Below are 18,700 nucleotides of genomic sequence, written 5' to 3'. Positions count from 1 at the left end.
GAGTGGGGAAAGAGCAGAGAGAAAGGAATACAGAATCTGAAGCAGGCTCCAGGCTCTAAGCTGTCAGTACACAGACCAACACGGGACTCGAACCCATGAACCGTGAGATCTGAGCCGAAGTCATTCAACCAACTGAGCCACCCAGGCACCCCCTCCCGTGTTGTAAAATTTTTCTCCGTTTCATGGCGCAGCTGCATATGCTGGCCGAGAGCACAGGCTCTGAGACCAGCCTTCCGGGGTCAGGTCCCGCCTCCGCCATCATCTGGGGGCCACGCTGGGCACATGCCTTTCCATCTCCCTGCCCCCACCAGCAGGATGGGGGTCACACTCACCCTGTAGGGATGTCCAGAGAATGACCAGGAGGCGCGCGGGGCGGTGCCTGGCACGTAAGGAGAACCATTGGCCAGTTAACCTTTTCAGTACCGTTCTTTCCGAGATCCCAGATCTGATCCTGCCGCCCTTAACATAGAACCCCATAGAACCCTGCAGCTCCCCGCACCGCTGCAAGAGCCGTCAATCTTGCCGCGTTTGCAGCACAAACACAAAGTGCCAGAGTGTGGGGTGGCACATTTGAATAGTTTAAAAACACACTACGCCAGCAATTTTCATAATCAAACCACTATTCCAGTAAAACAGTGTCTCGCCGTGCCTATCAAAGCAGCCAGGCTTGCCTGGTACCCACTCGGCCGCCCTTCCACACCAGGTCACTGTGCACAAACCCCATCATGGCCCGAGGCACGCACGCTTGCAGGAGACACAATTTTTCTTTGGTGGCGGCTCAACGGAACAGCCGAGGCCGCTGAGATGAGGGAAGGCCTCTGCTCGGGGCCTCACCCACGGTCACCCTGTCAAGCCACCCACCAGTGAGGGTCACACAGTGTGGGCCAGTTCAGGGCTATCTCTCTGCCAGTACTTGGCTCCTTCCCCACCTCCGCCTGGCACGGGCCTGATGGAGGCAGGGCCACACTCCCATACTTCCCAGGCAAGCTTCCTTACTGGACAGGAATGGCATTTCAGGCCTGAGCCAGCGGACCCGTCAGAAGCATACAGAGCAAGCACGACACCCGTGTTTTCAGTGATCTCGCAACTCTGACCCAGCTCTGACCCCTCGGGGAGGAGCGTGAACTCCAAGAGGGAGGACAGAGAACCAGGCATGCCTCCTCCCGCCCGATGTCACTCCACGAAGGTCCAGAGCCAGGCCCAAGCCAGCGGAGAGCCAGCTCCCCAGACTCCAGTGGGAGACCCCTCCCGACCCTCCTGCCAGAGAGAAGACACAGGCCTCAGAACGAGGACACCTGGCCCCCACCATAAATGGCCTCCCAACTTTTGGCCCTGCTCCTCAGGCCAGCAGGGGCCCACACGGCCAGGAGAGGGCCCCTTGGGCAGCACCATGGCCCCAGAGCGGGACAGAGCACAGTGATACAGGTAGGAGGCTCCCTGAAGGACCGCCAGTGCCCAGCAAGGCTCCTGGGCTGGCTACAGAGCAGGGAGGCCCCCTGGTTGTTGGCCAAGCATTCTCTGGAAGTGACAGCAGGGCTCTGTGCCCACAGGGGAAGCAGATACCTGCTTATGACACAGGCCAGCTGGGGTAAGAACACCAACCGCTCTAGGCCCTGTGAGGATTGAGGGCCTCAAACTGGAAGGGTGGGCCTTGGAGCTGGACAGACCAGGTTTAGACCCCAGCCGGCCGAGCACCTCCATGAGGCTCTCTTCCCAAGACTACTCGGGGTCCAGGGGGAAAGGTGCAGAGCCCCGAGGCCCCAGCCGGCAGGGGGACTGGGGCCCAGGAAATGACAAGAGAACCTATTAACCTAGTTCAGGACAGGGTCTCCTTTCCAACAGTGCCGAGGCTCGGGACGATGAGAGGCCTACGAGATGACACCCTCTGTCTCCTTGGGTTGGCTCGGAGGTGTCCCATCGAAGCTATCACAAAGGGATGCCCAGCCCACCCCATCCGCAGGTTCCCTAGTGGCTCTCTGGGCAAAGAATCCAGGCCCTTCCTGCCATTAGAAGAGCAGAGGAGTAAAAGGAACCTAGCATTTATTGCTGCAATAAACGGGATACACCTTCCTGGGTGTGGTCCAGGATAACCTCACCCCCGAGCAGGGAGCAGGGGGGCGCCTCCTTTCCGCAGGAGGAGAGTGGGCTGAGACAGACCAAGGGAGCCAACCGAGAACTATGGGCTAATGGGGGGCTTTACTCTGTGCCACACGTCTTCCAACTGCACACACGTTTACAAAGTTTCTGCTAGAATATATATATTCCGCTATTCATACACACACACACACACACACACACAACCATAAATTAAAGGCAAAACATAAACCAGAAAAGCCTACAAAAACAGCCCCTGCCTAAAATGCCGGACACGGTGAAGAGAATATTGTGACATTTGCTGGTTCCGTGTAGCATCTTGGCACCACCGCCATGGGTCGTGGCTGAAGGGGAGGTGACGAGCAGGATGGCCCAGGCCACCTCTCCTCTTGTGAGCTGGAAGGAGGTCACCATGAGGCAAAAAAGCCTGGAGGCCAAACCGGGCCCGGCTGCTAACCAGTGACCTTGAATCCTGGGTCAGTGGCTTCTGCCCTCCTGGCCTGCAAGGCATCGAGACTGGGCTCGCCCTTCTCCGACTGTGCCCCAGGCCGCGCAATCAGCACCCTATTCCCTGACTGGGTGCACCTCCCCGGCAGGCGCTCCGTCTGACCTTGTGTAAAGCTGACAGGCAGAAGGCCACCTAGTCCACAGATTGGGCCGTTCACGTGACCCCGTCCACCAGCAGCTCACCAGTCCGCACTCGAGAACCTGCGGGCCGTCCTGAAGAGACGGAAGGAGCCCGGGGAAGTGTCACGGCCCTTCCCCGCCCGCCTTTCTTCCCTCACCCGAAATTCAGGATTACCCTCCAGGTCCAGGCGACAGAGAGGCAAGGGGCTGAGAGGGGACGCAAGGAGGGCCGAGCAGCAGCCGCATGGGATGCGGAGGCCAAACCAAAGTGACGTGAGCTACACCGAGGCCTGCGGCCAACCCACCGGTAACAAGGCGCTGCCCACCAGGGGCCCCCGATGCACCCATTTATCTCGCAAGAGGGGAGCCTGGGCTCACACCCCCCCTTCCATTCTTGCACAAAACCGCAGGAGTGCGTGAGACCCCGTGACAAGAAAAAGTTTGTGGTGGTGCTCCCACAACAGCAGGCCGCTTGAGATTTTAAGAAAAACGCACAGCGACAAAAACCTACTGCAAATCCAGTAGGATCTGTTTGCGATCTCAGTGGATCTGTTGTCGATCAATCATCGGGGTCGTGGCAGGTGCTCAGGAAGTCCGTGCCTGTGGACTGGCTCCTTGAAACTTTTAAATACAGTAGAACCTTGGTTTGCGAGCATAATCTCTTCCGGAAACATGCTTGTCATCCAAAGCGGTCACACATCAAAGCGCATTTCAAGAACCATTGGCTCAGTTGTGATCCTGAAACGTTCGGGGTCACGTACGACTCGTATTGCAAGACATCCCTCGTTTATTAAGTTAACATTTAACAGAAATGTTTGCTTGTCTTGCGGAACACTCACAGAACAAGTTACTCGCAATCCAAGGTTTTACTGTACAATGCTTTAGAAAGCTGAATCCGAAAGGATATACCCTCTGCATTCACTTTTTACAACAAACAGGTGTTCTTTTGCTTATTATGGGCTAAAATTCAAGATGTTCTTCCAACACCACAGCCACGGCCCCCCCTCGTGGCTACTGAGCGCTCCCCCCTCGGCCTGTCCAAATGAAGCCGTGCTGAGGGCGGAGCTTGGAGACAGGACGAAAAAAGAATGTAAAATACCCCATTAATAATTTTTCATCCTGATCACATGTGGAAATGATTATTATTTCAAATATACTGGGTTCAATAAAATATAGTATTAAATTAACTTCACCTTGGGGGGGGTTTACCTTTTATTTTTAAAGTTTATTTATTTATTTTGAGAGAGAGAGAGAGAGAGAGAGAGAAAGCAGAGGAGGGGCAGACAGAGAGAATCCCAGGCAGGTGCTGCGCCGTTATTGGGGAGCCTGATGTGGGGCTCAATCCTATGAACCCCAAGATCAAGACCTGAGCTGAAATCAAGAGTCGGAGGCTTAAATGACTGAGCCCAAGCGCCCACCGCCCTTTTTTTTTTTTTTTTTAACCTTTCTTAATATGGCTACTTGAAGATTTCAGCCGACACGTGGGACTCGCATGTGTAACTGGGCAGTGCTGAATTACAGCAAACACTTGCATCGACAGGCAAACAATCAAATGAAGGCCATGCTGGATGGCCATGTGACACTCACTGTGACAAACTGCGGTCCAGGGTCTGGACCCCTCAGCCAGAGCCTCGGACAAATCCTGAGGTGGCTCCCCGCTCCGGGGCCTGCCAGGCTATACCAGCTCGCCCCAATCTCCGCCCCTCCAGAGTCCGAGCTACAGGAGGAGCCCCAGGCCGCGGGCACCGCGCACCGTGCACTCACTCTCGTGCCCTCACTTAGTCGCCACCCCCACCCCGGAAATCGTGACGGGGCCTGCCACTCGAGGAGCCCTTCCGAGGGAATGGTGCCGCTCTAAAAGCTTTGCAGGCATTAACCGACTTCCTTCTCACACCTACACGACGCAACGGGTGCCTGTTAACCTTATTTTGGCAACGTGGAAGCCAAGACACAGAGAGGTTAAGAGACTCACCAAAGGTCACACAGCTACCAACTGGTTCAGCCTGGGATTCAAATCCAGGCATTGTGGTTCTGGAACCAGGTCTGTGCCCCACACGGGCCCCTTCACACCCAAGGGGCCTGTTTAACGAAAAAAATCCTCACGGCCGGGAAGCTTGTCGGCCCCTCCCTGGAAGGTACGTACCAGCAGCAGAGGGAAGGGAGGGAGCCCCGAGTGGGGTCCAGACCTCCTGGTCTCGCCCGCCCCACCACGCACACAGTCACACACGCCCCGAGAGGCCATGGCTGGGCTTGAATCCCACTCTGTGAGCTTGGGCTCTGGGTTTGCAAGCCATCAAAACATCAAATTAAAAGGCAAAAGAGAAACCGGTGGAGGCGGGCTCACCAACAGTGGCAAGGAGGGGTGCCGACTGACAAGAAAGAGAAAGAAAAACACCCGCTATGAACAGGCGCAAAAACAGAGGCACGTCCCTCTGAAGCCATGCGGTGTCGGGCCGCTCTCAGCGCCCAGAGCACAGCCTGGTCAGCCCGGCTCAGGGTCTGGGGCGGGGGGCCCAGGCGCTGCCTGAGAGATGGAGGCACACAAACGTTCACTTCAGAAAAATCTCCATTAAGAGATTAAAACCATCTGACATACAGTATGAACAGAGGAAGGAACCAAGAGGAAGATGAACAAAGGATACGAACAGAATCGAACAAAATACAAATGACCTAGAAGTTTTTTTAACGCTCTCACTAGTAATCAACTGAATATGAGATAACAACAACAACAAAAAGCATTTTAATGGTTTTTTTTTATATTTTCTTAAAGTTTGTTTATTTGTTTTGGAGACAGAGAGACAGAGAATCCTAAACAGGCTCCGAGCTGTCAGCCCAGAGCCCAATGCGGAGGCTCGAACTCACGGACCGCGAGATCACGACCTGAGCCGAAGTCGGACGCTTAACCGGCTGAGCCACCCAAGCGCCCCATCCTGCAGCCTTTTAAAATAGCAGCCAAGTGGGGCGCCTGGGTGGCTCAGCCGGTTAAGCATCCGACTTCGGCTCAGGTCGTGATCTCGCGGTCCGTGAGTTCGAGCCCCGCGTTGGGCTCTGGGCTGACAGCTCAGAGTCTGGAGCCTGCTTCCGATTCTGAGTCTCCCTGTCTCTCTGCCCCTCCCCCGCTCGCGCCCTTTCTCTCTCTCACTCTCTCTCTCTCTCCAAAATAAACATTTAAAAAAAAAAAAAAGGCCAAGCAAGGAGTGACCTGCCAGTCACAGCCTGGCAGGAACGAGACCCCAAGTATCCCGAGTCCCCGACAGGGAGCTAACAGATGGACAGATGAATGCAGGGGCTCCCTTTCTACCAGTGGAGGCTTTTCCACAGACACACAAATCCCACCTTTGCCGAGAAATGCCAATAATATCAAATCAGCTCCTCTGTGACTGATTTGTGACAGCACAGAACAGCTAGAGAACAGACCAGGAGGACAAGCATCAGGCGGGTAACAGTGGGCACCTCTAAGGGGCAGTGGGGGGAGGGGGTACACGTGTTTCTTCTGCTTCCTTCCACATCTGAATTTGTTACACAAGCATGCGTGACTTTTGACGCTCACACATATGTTCAGCTGTTTTCAATGTTTAAATGTTTCTTTTTAAGTTTATTTATTTATTTTTGGAGAGAGAGAGAGTCTGCGGGTGCAAGCGCTGTCGGCACAGAGAGGGACGCGGGACTCGAACTCACACACCGCGAGATCGGGAGCTGAGCCGAGATCACGAGTCGGACGCTCAACCGACTGAGCCACCCAGGTGCCCCACAGTGTTTCAATATTTCTGAGTGTTTCCTGAGCAAGCATCTCTGTGCTATATGCAATCTCTGTGCTGCTCTTGGAGGGGAGAGACACCTCCCAGAGCCACCACTCAGCTGGGGATTCATAACATCCAGAAGAAAACTACAGCAAGAGAGAGGAGCCCTAAGTTCCCCTTAAGTTACATCCTAAAAGTTTCCAGGGTTAAACTGGAGGTCAAAAAGCTTCCCTGAGAGGCGCCACAGGAAGGCTGACTGGCCAGAGCTCATCTAGTCCATCCATCCAAGGGAGGGAGCACCAGCCCCGCAGCTGGAAGACCAGTGTCTGGTACGGCCTTGGGAGAGTTACTCAATCCAGGTCCCAGGCTTTGCAAAATGGAGAGGATACTTGCATACCTAGAAAGAGACCTGCCAAGTGTTTGTTGCAAAAGCCCATGACCATCTCCAGCGGGCAGGCGGGGAACGGTAACCAGGGCAACGCAGTACCAGCCAGTGCCCACATCCTTAAAGCAGGTGCTCCAGGTTACCGCCCTCCCCTGCTTCCATAACCCTAGGGCTCAGCTCCATGCCCCCAAATTAGCTCCCCTTTACCCCTTGGCCTGGAAGTCAGGAGGAAGGCAATCCGGTTAAACTAATTTCAAGTTAGCTGCGTATTAAAAAGAGAATGAGGGTGAGGTGAGCGGAACGTTCCCCGGATGGGTGTTCGGGGGATGCTGAATGAGGACACAGGAGTTCTCAGGGCCCAAGCCTGCCCCTGCTCCAGGCCTCAGCTCCCCTAAGCCTGCTTTTCAAGAAAGGCATCTTCGCTCCCGCCTGGTCTCCCTGGGGCCACTGCTCCCTTGGAAGCTCAAACTGGGGTCCCCTGGCCCGTCCCCTCCAGACTCAATGCCTCAGCCACGCAGACCAACCTGCTGCTCCTTGAATACCACCTTATACTTTCACCACCACCCCCCCCCCGCCCCGCCCCTGCTGCCTCTGCAAACCTGTTCCTTCTGCAGGGAAAGTCTCCTGGAGCCCCATGCCTGGCATACAGGTTCCATGAAAGAAAGAAACGGCAGAGGAGGGGCGCCTGGGTGCCTCAGTCAGTTAAGCATCCGACTCCTGGTTTCGGCTCTGGTCGTGATCTCATGGTTCCTGAGTTAGAGCCCGCCATTGGGCTCCTTGCTGACAGTGCAGAGCCTGCTTGGGATTCTCTCTCTCTGCCTCTGCCTCTCCCCTGCTTTCTCTCTCTCTCTCAAAAATAAGTAAACCTCAAAACAAAAAAAGTTAAAAAAAAAAAAAGGTAGAGAAAAGTATGTAGCATGAGCTAGCCCCAGGGTACTTAGGAGCAAGAAGTGTCTTATTCGGAGGGTGTCGTCCACTTGGCAGAGAACACAAGTTCAGGGACAGAGGACTGAATGGGGGGGTGGGGGAGGGGGGCCACCCTGCAGCCTGGAGGAGGTAGTCTATCCATCCCTCTCCTGTGACCTTGAAGAAAGGGGTCTTGATAAGTCTTCCCCAGGCTCTAACCTTTGCCCTGGTTGTGTTCAGATCTTGGCTTTATTCCCACCCCTCCCAACCCCTGCTTTGGCATCTGCAAGCGGATCCATTCAACCTCAGTCAGTCCAGCATGCTGGCGGGGCTCCCCCCCTGCCTTCCACTGTGCTACATGCAACTGGGCCACACGGTAGGAGCTAAATAAATGTATCTGGAACAAACGCAGCTTTCCCAGGCCACTAGCACCCACCCAGATATCCTCTTTTTCAGAATTCCTAGAACTCATCTGTGCAAAGTCCTACCTAAGCCTCCAGGCCACCACCAGGCACTCATTCCCGAAACCAGCTAATTACCGGAACTCCAGGGTAAGTGACAGACCCAGATCCCTGGGCCCCCATCTCAAACCCACTGAATCAGATCCCTTGCAGGAAGCCTCAGAAACGTGCACTTCAGCAAGTCCCCCAAGTGAATGTTACTGCCAGGCTGGGGAACAGCCGGGAGAGTTTCCCGGTCTCCAAAATGGCTATGATTGCCCTCCACCTGCCTCACCGCACGATGGGGCTGCTGTCGGGACCACAGGACACAGAGAAAGCAGGGCAGACTCAAGCCCCCAGGCAGGCCCATGAGCTCCTTCTGAGCCCTCCCCAACACCTCTGCCTTCAGCTCAGGGCCCCCTTCCCTCTCCAGCCTAGGCTCAAACACAACGGGAACACCTGTACCTCCTTACCCCAGTCCCGAACACTCCCCAGCCCGCGCCCACGGTGGCAGGCCCGCAGATCCTGAGTTCACCCTGAAGAGCGAGGTGGAAGGGAGAACGAATCAGCCCACTTTGGGAATGCTCAAAGGCACTTCATCGTTTAAAAAAAAAAATGCTGGAGAACAGGGCGCCTGGGTGGCTCAGTCGGTTGAGCCTCTGACTTCCCCTCAGGTCACGATCTCACAGTTCCTGAGTTCAAGCCCCGCAGCGGGCTGTGTGCTAACAGCTCAGAGCCTGGAGCCTTCTTTGGACTCTGTGTCTCCCTTTCTCTCTGTCCCTTCCCCACTCATACTCTGTCTCTCTCTCTCTCTCTCAAAAATAAATAAATACTAAAAACAATATTTTTTTAATTTTGGAGGAAAACAAAGGGGGCGACAAGTCGCCCAGTTGACAAAGTCCGGTTCCTCCCCAAGTAGGAGCCACATGGCATACTTGTGGCCAAGGCCGGCTTCCTGGTCCTCCCTGTGGGCCCACAGGGCCCACCCCTGCTTGCACTCCCCTGGGGCAGACCTCCCGGGATTCACATCTCCTCAGAGACAAGCCTGCCTTTCCTGGCCACTTGCTGGGACCCCAGGCGGCTTCTTGCAGGAACTCATCCTGGCTCCTGGCTTACTTGGCCCAGCATCTGCACGTTCCATGTGCCCAGGCTGTCCCCTATCTGGACTGAGGCCGGTTCCTCTGCGGCCCTCTTTCTAGGGCACAGCCAGGAGACCAAGCAAGTCCCGAGAGCTCCTGCCCGAGGCCCCACACGAGCCCTGACTGATCAGCGTGGATCCCTCCTTTCTCCGAGCCTCAGTTTCCCCACCGGGGAGAAGAGCCTGGCTCAGAGGCTCTGCACACGGTGAGCCTGCCATCCCACCACCCCCACCTGCCGGGTACACTGCTTTCATGCCTTAAAACAGCCGGATGCACCCCTTTTCTCCTTCCTTGGCCTTTGGTGGGAAAGGAACTTTTCAAAAACAGCCTGCTTCCCCTCAAATCCTGTCCTGAGACAGGAAAGCGGAATGTTCCTCTGCTTCCTTCCTCCTACCCTGGCTGCGGGGTCTGAGGTGACTGAGTGAAGCAGGCAGAAGACAGGAGGGCAAGGTGCCATGGTGCTCCCTCAGTCCCAAATGGATTCCGACTGCGTCTCCTGGGTCACCTTCAGAGCTGGAACAAATAAATCCTTCACCGAAGTATTACCAGAGTGAGGCGGAAGCTTATTATACACTAGGAAAATGTCATCCCTTCCCACTAAGAGGCTCAGCCCTAGTAAACACAGACCGGCCTCCCGGCTACGGATGTGTTACGTAACAATATCGCCTGGACCCAGGTTTGATGCTGGGCCCTGGCAGGGGGGCTCGGCCAGGCTCACAGGGAGCCGGGAAACGCCCCAAGAAGCTGCTCTCCTCCCTCCCCCAAGCAAGAAGGTGGGGACACTGCTTTACAAGGCAGCAGCAATATGGTTTGGCAGATGGAGGCTCTACAGCAAGAAAGGATATAGGGCAGAAATTGGAGAAGGAGTTTTCTGGGTTGTTTTTTTTTTTTTTTTGGTTTGTTTTTTTGGGGGGGGGGGTTATTTGTTTTTTTGTTTGGTTTTGTTTTTTGTTTTTTGTTTTTCCCTGCCTGCCCAGGGCAGAAAATCTATGTGACAAAAGTGGGGAAGCAGGGGTGAGGTGGGTGATAAAGATGGATCCCAGGAGAGAGGCTGGACAAAACAGGGGAGCGGGAGGAGAGAGGTGCAAGGCCCCGCCAAGGGAGAGCAGGGAAGTGGGGATCAGGAGAGCTGCGAATGCAGTGTGCGGAACAGCTGGGCCTGGTGACAATGAGACATCGGGTCCCGGGATTCACGATACCAAGCTTCCAGGCTAAGCAGACAGAACATGGGGTACTTCCAAACCGCAATGGGGAAGTTGGTCACGGGGGAGGGCTCTACGAAGAGAAATTCCGCCCAGCGCGTTGAATTTAAGACAGGGACGAAAACTGAGCACGTCCCGGGAATCATGATCCTCGTGGCACAGAAGATGCCCAGCTGGAGGCCTCCTGAGTCCGGGCTGGGGGGGGGGGGCGCGGGGGTGGTCACAAGCCACTGCTAAGGAAGTTGGAGCTGGATGGGAACCCAGCTGATTCTGCCTCTCCCTGCTCTGGGAAGGGCTCTGAGGGAGGCGTCCTCCCTCAGCCCCTACCTCGGGCTAGTCCCTCAAGTCTCTTCGACAAAAGGAGCTGGGGGGAGGGGGGGTATCTGAGAGCTGTTCCTGAACTTCTACTTCCCCAGAGGGACAGTGTCGCTCTGGGGAATGGCGACTCTCCCTGCCCCACCCGTTTCAGATCGAGGAGGAAAAATTGGTCATCTCCTCTCTTTGGGGCCCTGGGCTCACACAAATGCCATCTCCTGGTCCCCGGCCACAACGGTGATTCAGGCCATTTACTTGGATCCATGTTAATGAGTTTTTCCCCGTCGCCTAATTAGTTCACTGTGAACTCAGCCTTGAGAGGAAAGAGGTAACAGAGGATTGGGGAAAGGACAGAAGGAAGTCAGCTTGGAGTGTGACAAGAAGAAGGCAGGACTCTGGGTCTAAATGGGGTCTGAAGCTCCCCAAACACTGAATGCTCCTTCCTCAGCTGTGGGGACCTCCAAAAGCAGGAAGGGAGTAGTGTTCAGGCACAGGGGCCCTGGAGCCTTACACAAGGAGGAGAAGGTGGGAGTGTGGCCCTAACTGCCAGGCCCAAGAAGTGGACAGGCCGTTGCCCACAACTCCATGTCATCGCCAAAACACCTCGCAACCAGCCCTGCATTTCCGCTAAAGCTGAACCCACCACCTGCTTGCTGGGCGTCCCCCTTCCAATAGAGCCAGAGAGGAAGGAGATGACCCAGGGCGAGGCCCATCTGCCCCTTGGATGCTCAAAGGTCACGGTGCCACCAGGGAATCTGTGGGTGTGGTGCCCCCCCCCCCCGACACATCAGGGGTCGTGGGATATGTGCCGACAGCGTGAACCCACTTCCTCTGCGCCCCCCCCCCCCTACGTGGCAGCCAAATTCCCGGGCTCAAGAGCCTAGAGAAAAGGGTGCTAGGCAGGGCAGTGGCCCGGGATTCTGGCATTTGACGCCCAGCGCCGTGTCCGTGGAGGTCAGACAGCGCCCCGCAGTCCCGCGCCCGCCTCCCGAGCGGCTCCTGGGTGCGCGGGGGACCGGACGAAAGCGCGGATGTACCGGCCGGTGCCTCCCACGCGGTCGCGCCGCCGGAGCCCCGCGCCAGGCCCGGCCTGCGCCCGCCTTGGCAGCGGCAGCGTGGGGGGTGTGCGTCGGGAAAGGGCGCCGCGGCGAGCGCCACCCTCCGGGGCCCGCGGGCGCTGGGCCCGGGAAGGCTGCCATCCACTAACGGGAGGCTCGATTCCCCCGCCCCGCCGCGGGGCAGGGCCGGGCCGGGACAGCAGCCCCACCTCCCGGCCCGCCGAGGCCCTCCGCGGCGCCCACCCTCCCAAGGCATGCCTGGCCAGCTCCGGCCCCAGCCCCCCGCACCTCTGCGGCTCTGAGCGCACCTGTCCCCGGGGCGACACCACCCTCACGCCCTGGGGTACTAAGAACGGAAAACGTGTCCCCTGGCACGGGACCGGCCCCGAGCCCCAGTGTCCCCGGACGAGATACAGCGAAGCTTGGACGACCGCTCTGCAGCGCTGGCGATCAGCAAAACCGCGTGGCCAGGACCTCAGGCGCGCGACGACCCCAGACGGGGAGAGCGTGGCCGAACCGGGCCACCGCGCCCCAGCTCCCGCAGACCCCGGCTCCGCTCACCCTCGATGGAGATGACGTGCTCCCGGATCTGGTTCTGCAGCGCCAAGTCCTCAATGCGCTCGATCAGGTCGTAGATGGCGTAGATATTGGGATGCACGGATTCGAAGCGTTGGATCTCGGCCCGGATGGCTGCCGAGTTGGAGAGCGCGAACTGCTGGGGGGGCCCTCCGGCCAGCTGCTGCGAGGGGCCGCCGCCGCCCCCGGCCCCCGGCCCCGCGCCGCCGAACTGCCCGCCGCCCCCCGCGCCGCCGCCGCCACCGCCGCCGCCCCCCGGCGCCGCCAGACTCGGCTGCTGCTGCGGGCTCTGCCCCCCGCCCGCCTGGAAGTTCATGGCTCTAGAGCCGCGGGGCCCGAGGCGGGCCCGGCCGGGGCCCGGGGCGGCGCTGCGGCGGCGGCGGTGGCGGGCGGGCGCGCGGGGCTGGCGGGGCCGGGACTAAGGAGCCGGCGGCGCGGGGCTAGCGCATGAGGCCGGAGGCCGGGGGCCGAGGCCGGGAGGCGCCGCCGGGCACGCTGTGGCCGCCGCTGCAGGGCGCTTCTCGGCGTCGCGATCCCGCTGCCTCGGAGCAGCCTCCAGCGGCAACAACAACGGGACCGGGAGCGCGCGGCCCGGGCCCTCCCCCCGCGTCATGCGCACGCACCGCCGCCCCCGCCAGCTCCGGCACACGCAGCCCGAGCCCCCCTCCCCGCCGCCCCCGCCCCTCCTGCGCGCCGGCCCCAGCGCCCCCGCCCCTCGCTCGCTAGCTGGCTCTGCAGCCTCCACCCCCAAGCCGCGCGCTCCAGCCCCGGCGCCCGGGCCCCTCCCACCTAGCCTTGGCCCTTCCGCCTCCTCTCCAGCCCCCACCCACACCCGCCGTGAGGGCCACCAGCCCGAAGTGGACAGCCGCTCTGGCCTCCTCCCGGCCCCGGCTCTCTCGTTCGCCTCCCTGCTCTGGTCTGGGTGGGGTGTCCGATCTTTGGGCAGTGCCCGAAACGGTGCCCTGCGCCCGAGGGTGCTGATGAACGCGGCAGATTGGCCGGGAAGGGCCTCCGGCCCAGGCACGGCTGTGCCTCACTTACACAGTTCTGCCTTTTAGTGCGACACGAGCCCCCCTGTTCCCGTCCGAGATCATCCCCAGGGACCACTCTGTCCCCACGGTTCTCTCTCTGGTCCTCCCCTGGACTCTAGACTGGGGGCTGAGGCACAGAGCCTAGAAATCTGGGTTCCCTGCTTCCGTTTCCAGTTCTCCCTGAGAGCTTCCTTCATCAGCAGGGCCCTTGGAAATGACACTCTAAACAACAGTCCCCACTCATCTTCAACCTTCCCCTAAAAGACTTTCCTTTGGGACCGGGAGGGTTCACTGACTGCCACCACCCTGGTCCCGGCTGGTACACAGGCAAAGAAGGGAGATGAATCCAATATTATGCTTTCTTCTCCCCTCTCATCCCATTCAAGAGACTCACCAGAGCCCACAAGGCTGTCTTAATTGTCACCCCCTCGCCCACCCTGTGTTCCTGTCCGCTCCTTCCAGGGACAGGGAGCTCCCTTCAATGTCTCAGTTCCTCTGCATCCCCATTGCCAAAGCCGTCAGCAGTCCTGCTAATCCACCTCCATCCCCCATCTTTCTTAAAAGGTGTAAGAGAGGGCATGTGCAGGGCACTGGCCCCAGCCAATCCAGGGCCATGCCCCGATGTCCTCTGGGACAGTTGACATATGTCAATCTCGATACACACACTTCCACCTCCCAGGCCAAGCTAGGTCTTTTCCCAGCAAACAGTTGACCCCATTTGGCCATTCACATAACTCTGCCCCAGTCACCAAGGCAGTCACCTAAGTGTCTTGTACCTTCCAAAGAACCAGGCACAAGCTACTCAATACCCGGGGCCTCCCTAGCTCCTGAAAGATTCAGGTTCTGTCTACGTGTTTGACCTTACTGATGTCTTGTACCCTCTCCATGCTTCATCGGCAAAATATAGTAATTGAGCAAAACACCTAGCTCTCGTACTGTGTAATTCTAAAAGCAATAGCAAAGACGTCTTTTAGATGCTTAACTAGAAAGGACGGTAAGAATCTGCACCAGGTACCTCCCAGGAGAGATGCTGAGAGTAAAGAGTATCTCAAATGGGTTGCCCCAGCAGCCTAACAGATCTTCGTTAGGACTCGTGGGCTTGTCTACATGTCTGTCTCCTATTATTATATGAGCCGCATGAGAGCAGGGACAAGTTTACCTGTGTGATTCACCATTGTATTCCCAGCATCATGCAGTGTGTGTGGCATTTGGTATACCTTTAATTAATGTTCCGCGTGCCTGGGTGGCTCAGTCGGTTAAGCATCCGACTGTTGGTTATGGCTCAGGTCATGATCTCAAGGGTCATGAGATAGAGCCCCGAGTCGAGTCGGGGCTGTGCTGACGGTGCAGAGCCTCCTTAGGAGTCTCTCTCTTCCCCTCCCCCCTCTCAAAATAAATACACTTAAAAATGTTTCTAGAATAAATGAATGAATGAGAGGGAAGGAACTAGAGAGAAGTCAGGTCTGTCTGTCATACATCTAAACTGGCTTTCCCAAGGCAACACTTGGGGTCCTTGCTCCCACAGGTAAGCATGAATGGAAACTGTAGGGTACATTGCTTTTCATCAAGACTGGCCTATAAAACCCAGACATGAGATCTCTGTGGCCCAGAGGAAGGAGGGGAAAGCCATAATTAGCTGACCCAAGCCAGGCTGGGGCTCAATGTCCTCTACACAGTGACACTCTGAGGACCCAGTTTCCAAGCCCAGATCTGGGTGGAGAGAGTGTACTAGAACTAGGTGAACAAATACCTACTATGTAACAGATCCCTTACATCGTTTTCATGCTTATTTAATAAAACATAATTTCTTCCTTAGAATTTCATTATGAAATTATGCTTTAGGAACAAAGAAATTAAGATTCAAAGAGATTCAGTAGCGCACCCAAGGTTATACAGGTGATAAACACAGGATAAGAGATCGATCGGCATCTGTGCCAGGCTCCAAGGTCCATGCTTCTTGCACAGTGTTACAGGGGCAAGGGGAAAGGACGAGGGAAACAAGACAGCACAAGCCACCGTGGCCAGCCTTGGGGAGGGGTGCGTAACCAACCTGATGAGACAGCCCATGGGGACTGGGCTCTGAGCCAAAGAGTCAATTTAGGGGGCCCACGGTGCCTTTTGGCGTTCACTCTGACATAAGAGCAGACCGGGATAGGGGCCACCTGAGCTCTCCAGTCACTGCATCTGTTAACACGGGGACTCTGACGTGCTCTAGCTGACGTTGGGTTTTGGAGTGACAGATGCCCTGGATGCCAGCAGGGGAGGGGGCGGATCCTACTGTCGCCCAAACCTCAGGGGACTAGCAAGCCCGCCCCCGCGGGCCCCTCAGCGTCTTGCGGGCACCAGGACTCTCCTGCAGATCCCCGCACGTGGGTCCGCAGGGTGGAGGGCGGGAAATGCGCACCGCGCAGGACTACAAGTCCCACAATGCTTCGGGCGGCGGCGGCAGGGAAGGAGGGGGTGCCTTCAGGTGTCCGCGACCTCGGCGCCTCCCGCCCGGAAGTGCCCGAGGGTCCGCTATGGAGCTGGCGGAGCCGGGCGGTGAGTCCCCGCGCGTTGACCGCGCCCACCCCACCGCCCCGGGCCCCAGCTGGCCCCCTCTCGTCCCGCCCCCGGTTCTCCGGTTGCCCTAACGCGGCTCCGGGGGGGGCGGGAAGATGGGAGGGGTGATGGAAGAGCTGGGGGTAGGGAGGGCGAAGTCCGGATTCCTGGGCGGGATCTGGGGTCCGCCTGCGGAATGGGTTTGGAGAGGCTTCCAGAAGAGGCGCGGAGTCGGGCCGCCACGGGGTGGGCCTTCAGTAGACTGGAGGGGCCAATTTGGGTCGGGGGATGGCAACCATTGGAAGCTCCGAATTGCCAAAGGGCGGAGATTGACGTGTGGTGTGGGGAAGCCTTGGGAAAGAGTCCCCATCCGCGGATGGCGTTTGGTTAAATGATAACGGGGCGGGGGGCGGGGGAAAGAAACCCATTTTCTATCCCCTTGGAGCACCTTTAATGATGGAGGAGTAGATGAGCGTTGGGATGAAATAGGCGAAGGAGTAGATAAACTCTGGGGCAGTGATGGGAGACTAGGTCAGCTTTGGGGTGAAGTTCGGTGTGGGTTGAATTTAGGGAAGAGGTTGCTTAGAATGTCAAGGCCCTTAAGTCGGGAGAGTGTTTGGATGAATGGAGGAGCGGGCTGAAGACCTAGAACTCAGTTTAGAGCAAGTTAGGACTCGGGATTTGGTGATGCGAAGGGGCCCTTGAAGCAAGGTTGGGACATCAGGTTTCAGAGCAGTAATGTGCCCTAGGGTGGAGCTTGCGCAAGCGGGAGAGGGATAAAGACTGTGGGAGAGTTTGGTGGGGTGGCTTCAGGAGCCTGTGGAAGTTCAGAGGGCTGTTGGCCAGCGATCCAGCCCCTCATGGGTTCTTTGTGCCTCTCCAGCTCAGTAGCGTGGCAGGCAAGGCAGGTGCCATGGCCTTGATTGAAGGGGTGGGTGATGAGGTGACCATCCTTTTCGCGGTGCTTGCCTGCCTTCTGGTGCTGGCTCTCGCCTGGGTCTCAACACACACCGCGGAGGGCGCCGACCCACTGCCCCAGCCATCAGGGACTCCAACACCAGCACAGCCCAGTGAAGCCATGGCGGTCACCGGCAGCATCAGAGGGGAGGCCCCAGGAGCCGAAACTCCCAGCTTGAGACACAGAGGTCAGGCTGCACAGCCAGAGCCTGGCATGGGGCTCTCAGCGACGTCACCAACCCCGGACTCCCCCCAGGAGCCCCTAGTGCTCCGGCTGAAATTCCTCAACGATTCAGAGCAGGTGGCCAGGGCCTGGCCCCACGATACCATTGGCTCCCTGAAAAGGTAAGCTGGGATGGGGACAGGAAAGAAAATTCTAAAGAGTGGGGTGGCAATGATCACAGACCCAGAGAGGCCACGAGAGAGATCGGAGACCTCCCCCTCAGTCTATAGAGGAGGGAACTGAGGTCCCCACGTGGCACATTGTATTGTCCCCCCATAGCAGGAAGGGACCCCCTTAGAGGCCACCAACTGGGTGGTGGGTGGAGGCAAAGGTGAGTGTTGTTCTGGGCAAGGGACCAGGATTGCCTGAGGCCTGCTCTCTTACCCAGGTCCCTCTCTCCTCAGGACCCAGTTTCCCGGCCGGGAACAGCAGGTGCGACTCATTTACCAAGGGCAACTGCTAGGAGACGACACCCAGACTCTGGGCAGCCTTCACCTCCCACCCAACTGCGTTCTCCACTGCCACGTGTCCACACGCGTGGGCCCCCCACATCCCCCTTGCCCACCGGGGTCAGAGCCAGGCCCCTCCGGGCTGGAAATAGGCAGCCTGCTGCTGCCTCTCCTGCTTCTGCTGCTGCTGCTGCTCTGGTATTGCCAGATCCAGTACCGGCCCTTCTTTCCCCTGACCGCCACTCTGGGTCTGGCCGGCTTCACCCTGCTCCTCAGCCTCCTGGCCTTTGCCATGTACCGCCCGTAGTGCCTCCACGGGCTCTCGGCAGTGTCGCCGGCCCCTCCGGACCTTGCTCCCCACGACACAGTGGGAGTTGTTGTCTGCCCAGGCCCACCACTCCCGCCTGCCTCTTCCCACTACCCTGGAGCCCAGCGCTGCGCAGCAGAGCGCTCCGGGAGTCGGCCGAGGCCCCTCCCTGTGACCTCCATGGCTCTGGGCCACCTCCTGGGGCTGCTGGCTCTCAGCCCCCATTGACAGTCAGCTCTTCGGGGTCAGGCAGCTGCTGTCACTGCCTTGGCCCTGGGCAGAGCCAGGCTACACCCCTGGGCCCATCTTAGTATTCTGTCTGAGGACCCAGCCACTTCTAGTCCCTAAGAGCTCCTTGGGCTGATTTGGGGACCCAAGGACTGCGGGACGCTGGTGAAGGGGAGCTGGGAGGGGCAGAGGGCTTCTCTGGAACATGTGCAGATTAAATAACTGTGAAGTTTTCACTCTCCGTGTGTGTCTCTGAGTGTGCGGGCCCGCGGGGGTGTTGGGCGGGGAGCCCTTGCCCACTGGGAGAAAAGGAGCGAAGGGAGCGGACTGAGCTGTCCCGGTGTCCAACCAACCTTACACGACCCGCCGCCGACTTCCGCTTTCTGTTCGCCGGAGCCTCAGAGCCGGGCCTTCTGGCTCCGCCCCCGGCACCGCCCAGGCTCGGCGCGCGCAGCTTCCCGGAAGCGGGGGGCGGGGCGCGC

General features: G+C 58.1%; 2 protein-coding genes across 2 annotated transcripts in view; one reads left to right on the top strand and one right to left on the bottom strand.

The window, feature by feature from the left end:
• The window catches only part of AGAP3 (ArfGAP with GTPase domain, ankyrin repeat and PH domain 3), a 25,153-nt gene extending 12,347 nt beyond the window's left edge, over positions 1-12,806 (bottom strand). The window contains exons 1-4 of the mRNA XM_030297330.1: positions 12,390-12,806; positions 12,195-12,252; positions 9,309-9,387; positions 8,666-8,728 (exon numbers count right to left, since the gene is read on the bottom strand). Of these exons, the coding sequence (XP_030153190.1) occupies positions 8,666-8,728; positions 9,309-9,387; positions 12,195-12,252; positions 12,390-12,798 (609 nt within the window). The 5' untranslated portion in view covers positions 12,799-12,806. The remainder of the gene's footprint in view (positions 1-8,665; positions 8,729-9,308; positions 9,388-12,194; positions 12,253-12,389) is intronic.
• A 3,147-nt stretch (positions 12,807-15,953) lies between these two features.
• Positions 15,954-18,457, top strand: TMUB1 (transmembrane and ubiquitin like domain containing 1). The gene is made up of 3 exons (XM_030308838.1): positions 15,954-16,054; positions 16,938-17,356; positions 17,639-18,457. The coding sequence occupies exons 2-3, from the start codon at positions 16,968-16,970 to the stop codon at positions 17,988-17,990; spliced, it is 741 nt and encodes a 246-aa protein (XP_030164698.1). The 5' UTR covers positions 15,954-16,054; positions 16,938-16,967; the 3' UTR covers positions 17,991-18,457.
• Positions 18,458-18,700: the final 243 nt, after the last annotated feature.

This window comes from Lynx canadensis, chromosome A2 (assembly GCF_007474595.2).
Source record: "Lynx canadensis isolate LIC74 chromosome A2, mLynCan4.pri.v2, whole genome shotgun sequence".
Lineage (NCBI taxonomy): Eukaryota > Metazoa > Chordata > Mammalia > Carnivora > Felidae > Lynx > Lynx canadensis.
Note: the sequence above shows the minus strand (reverse complement) of the source record. Positions and strands in the feature narration are given on the sequence as shown.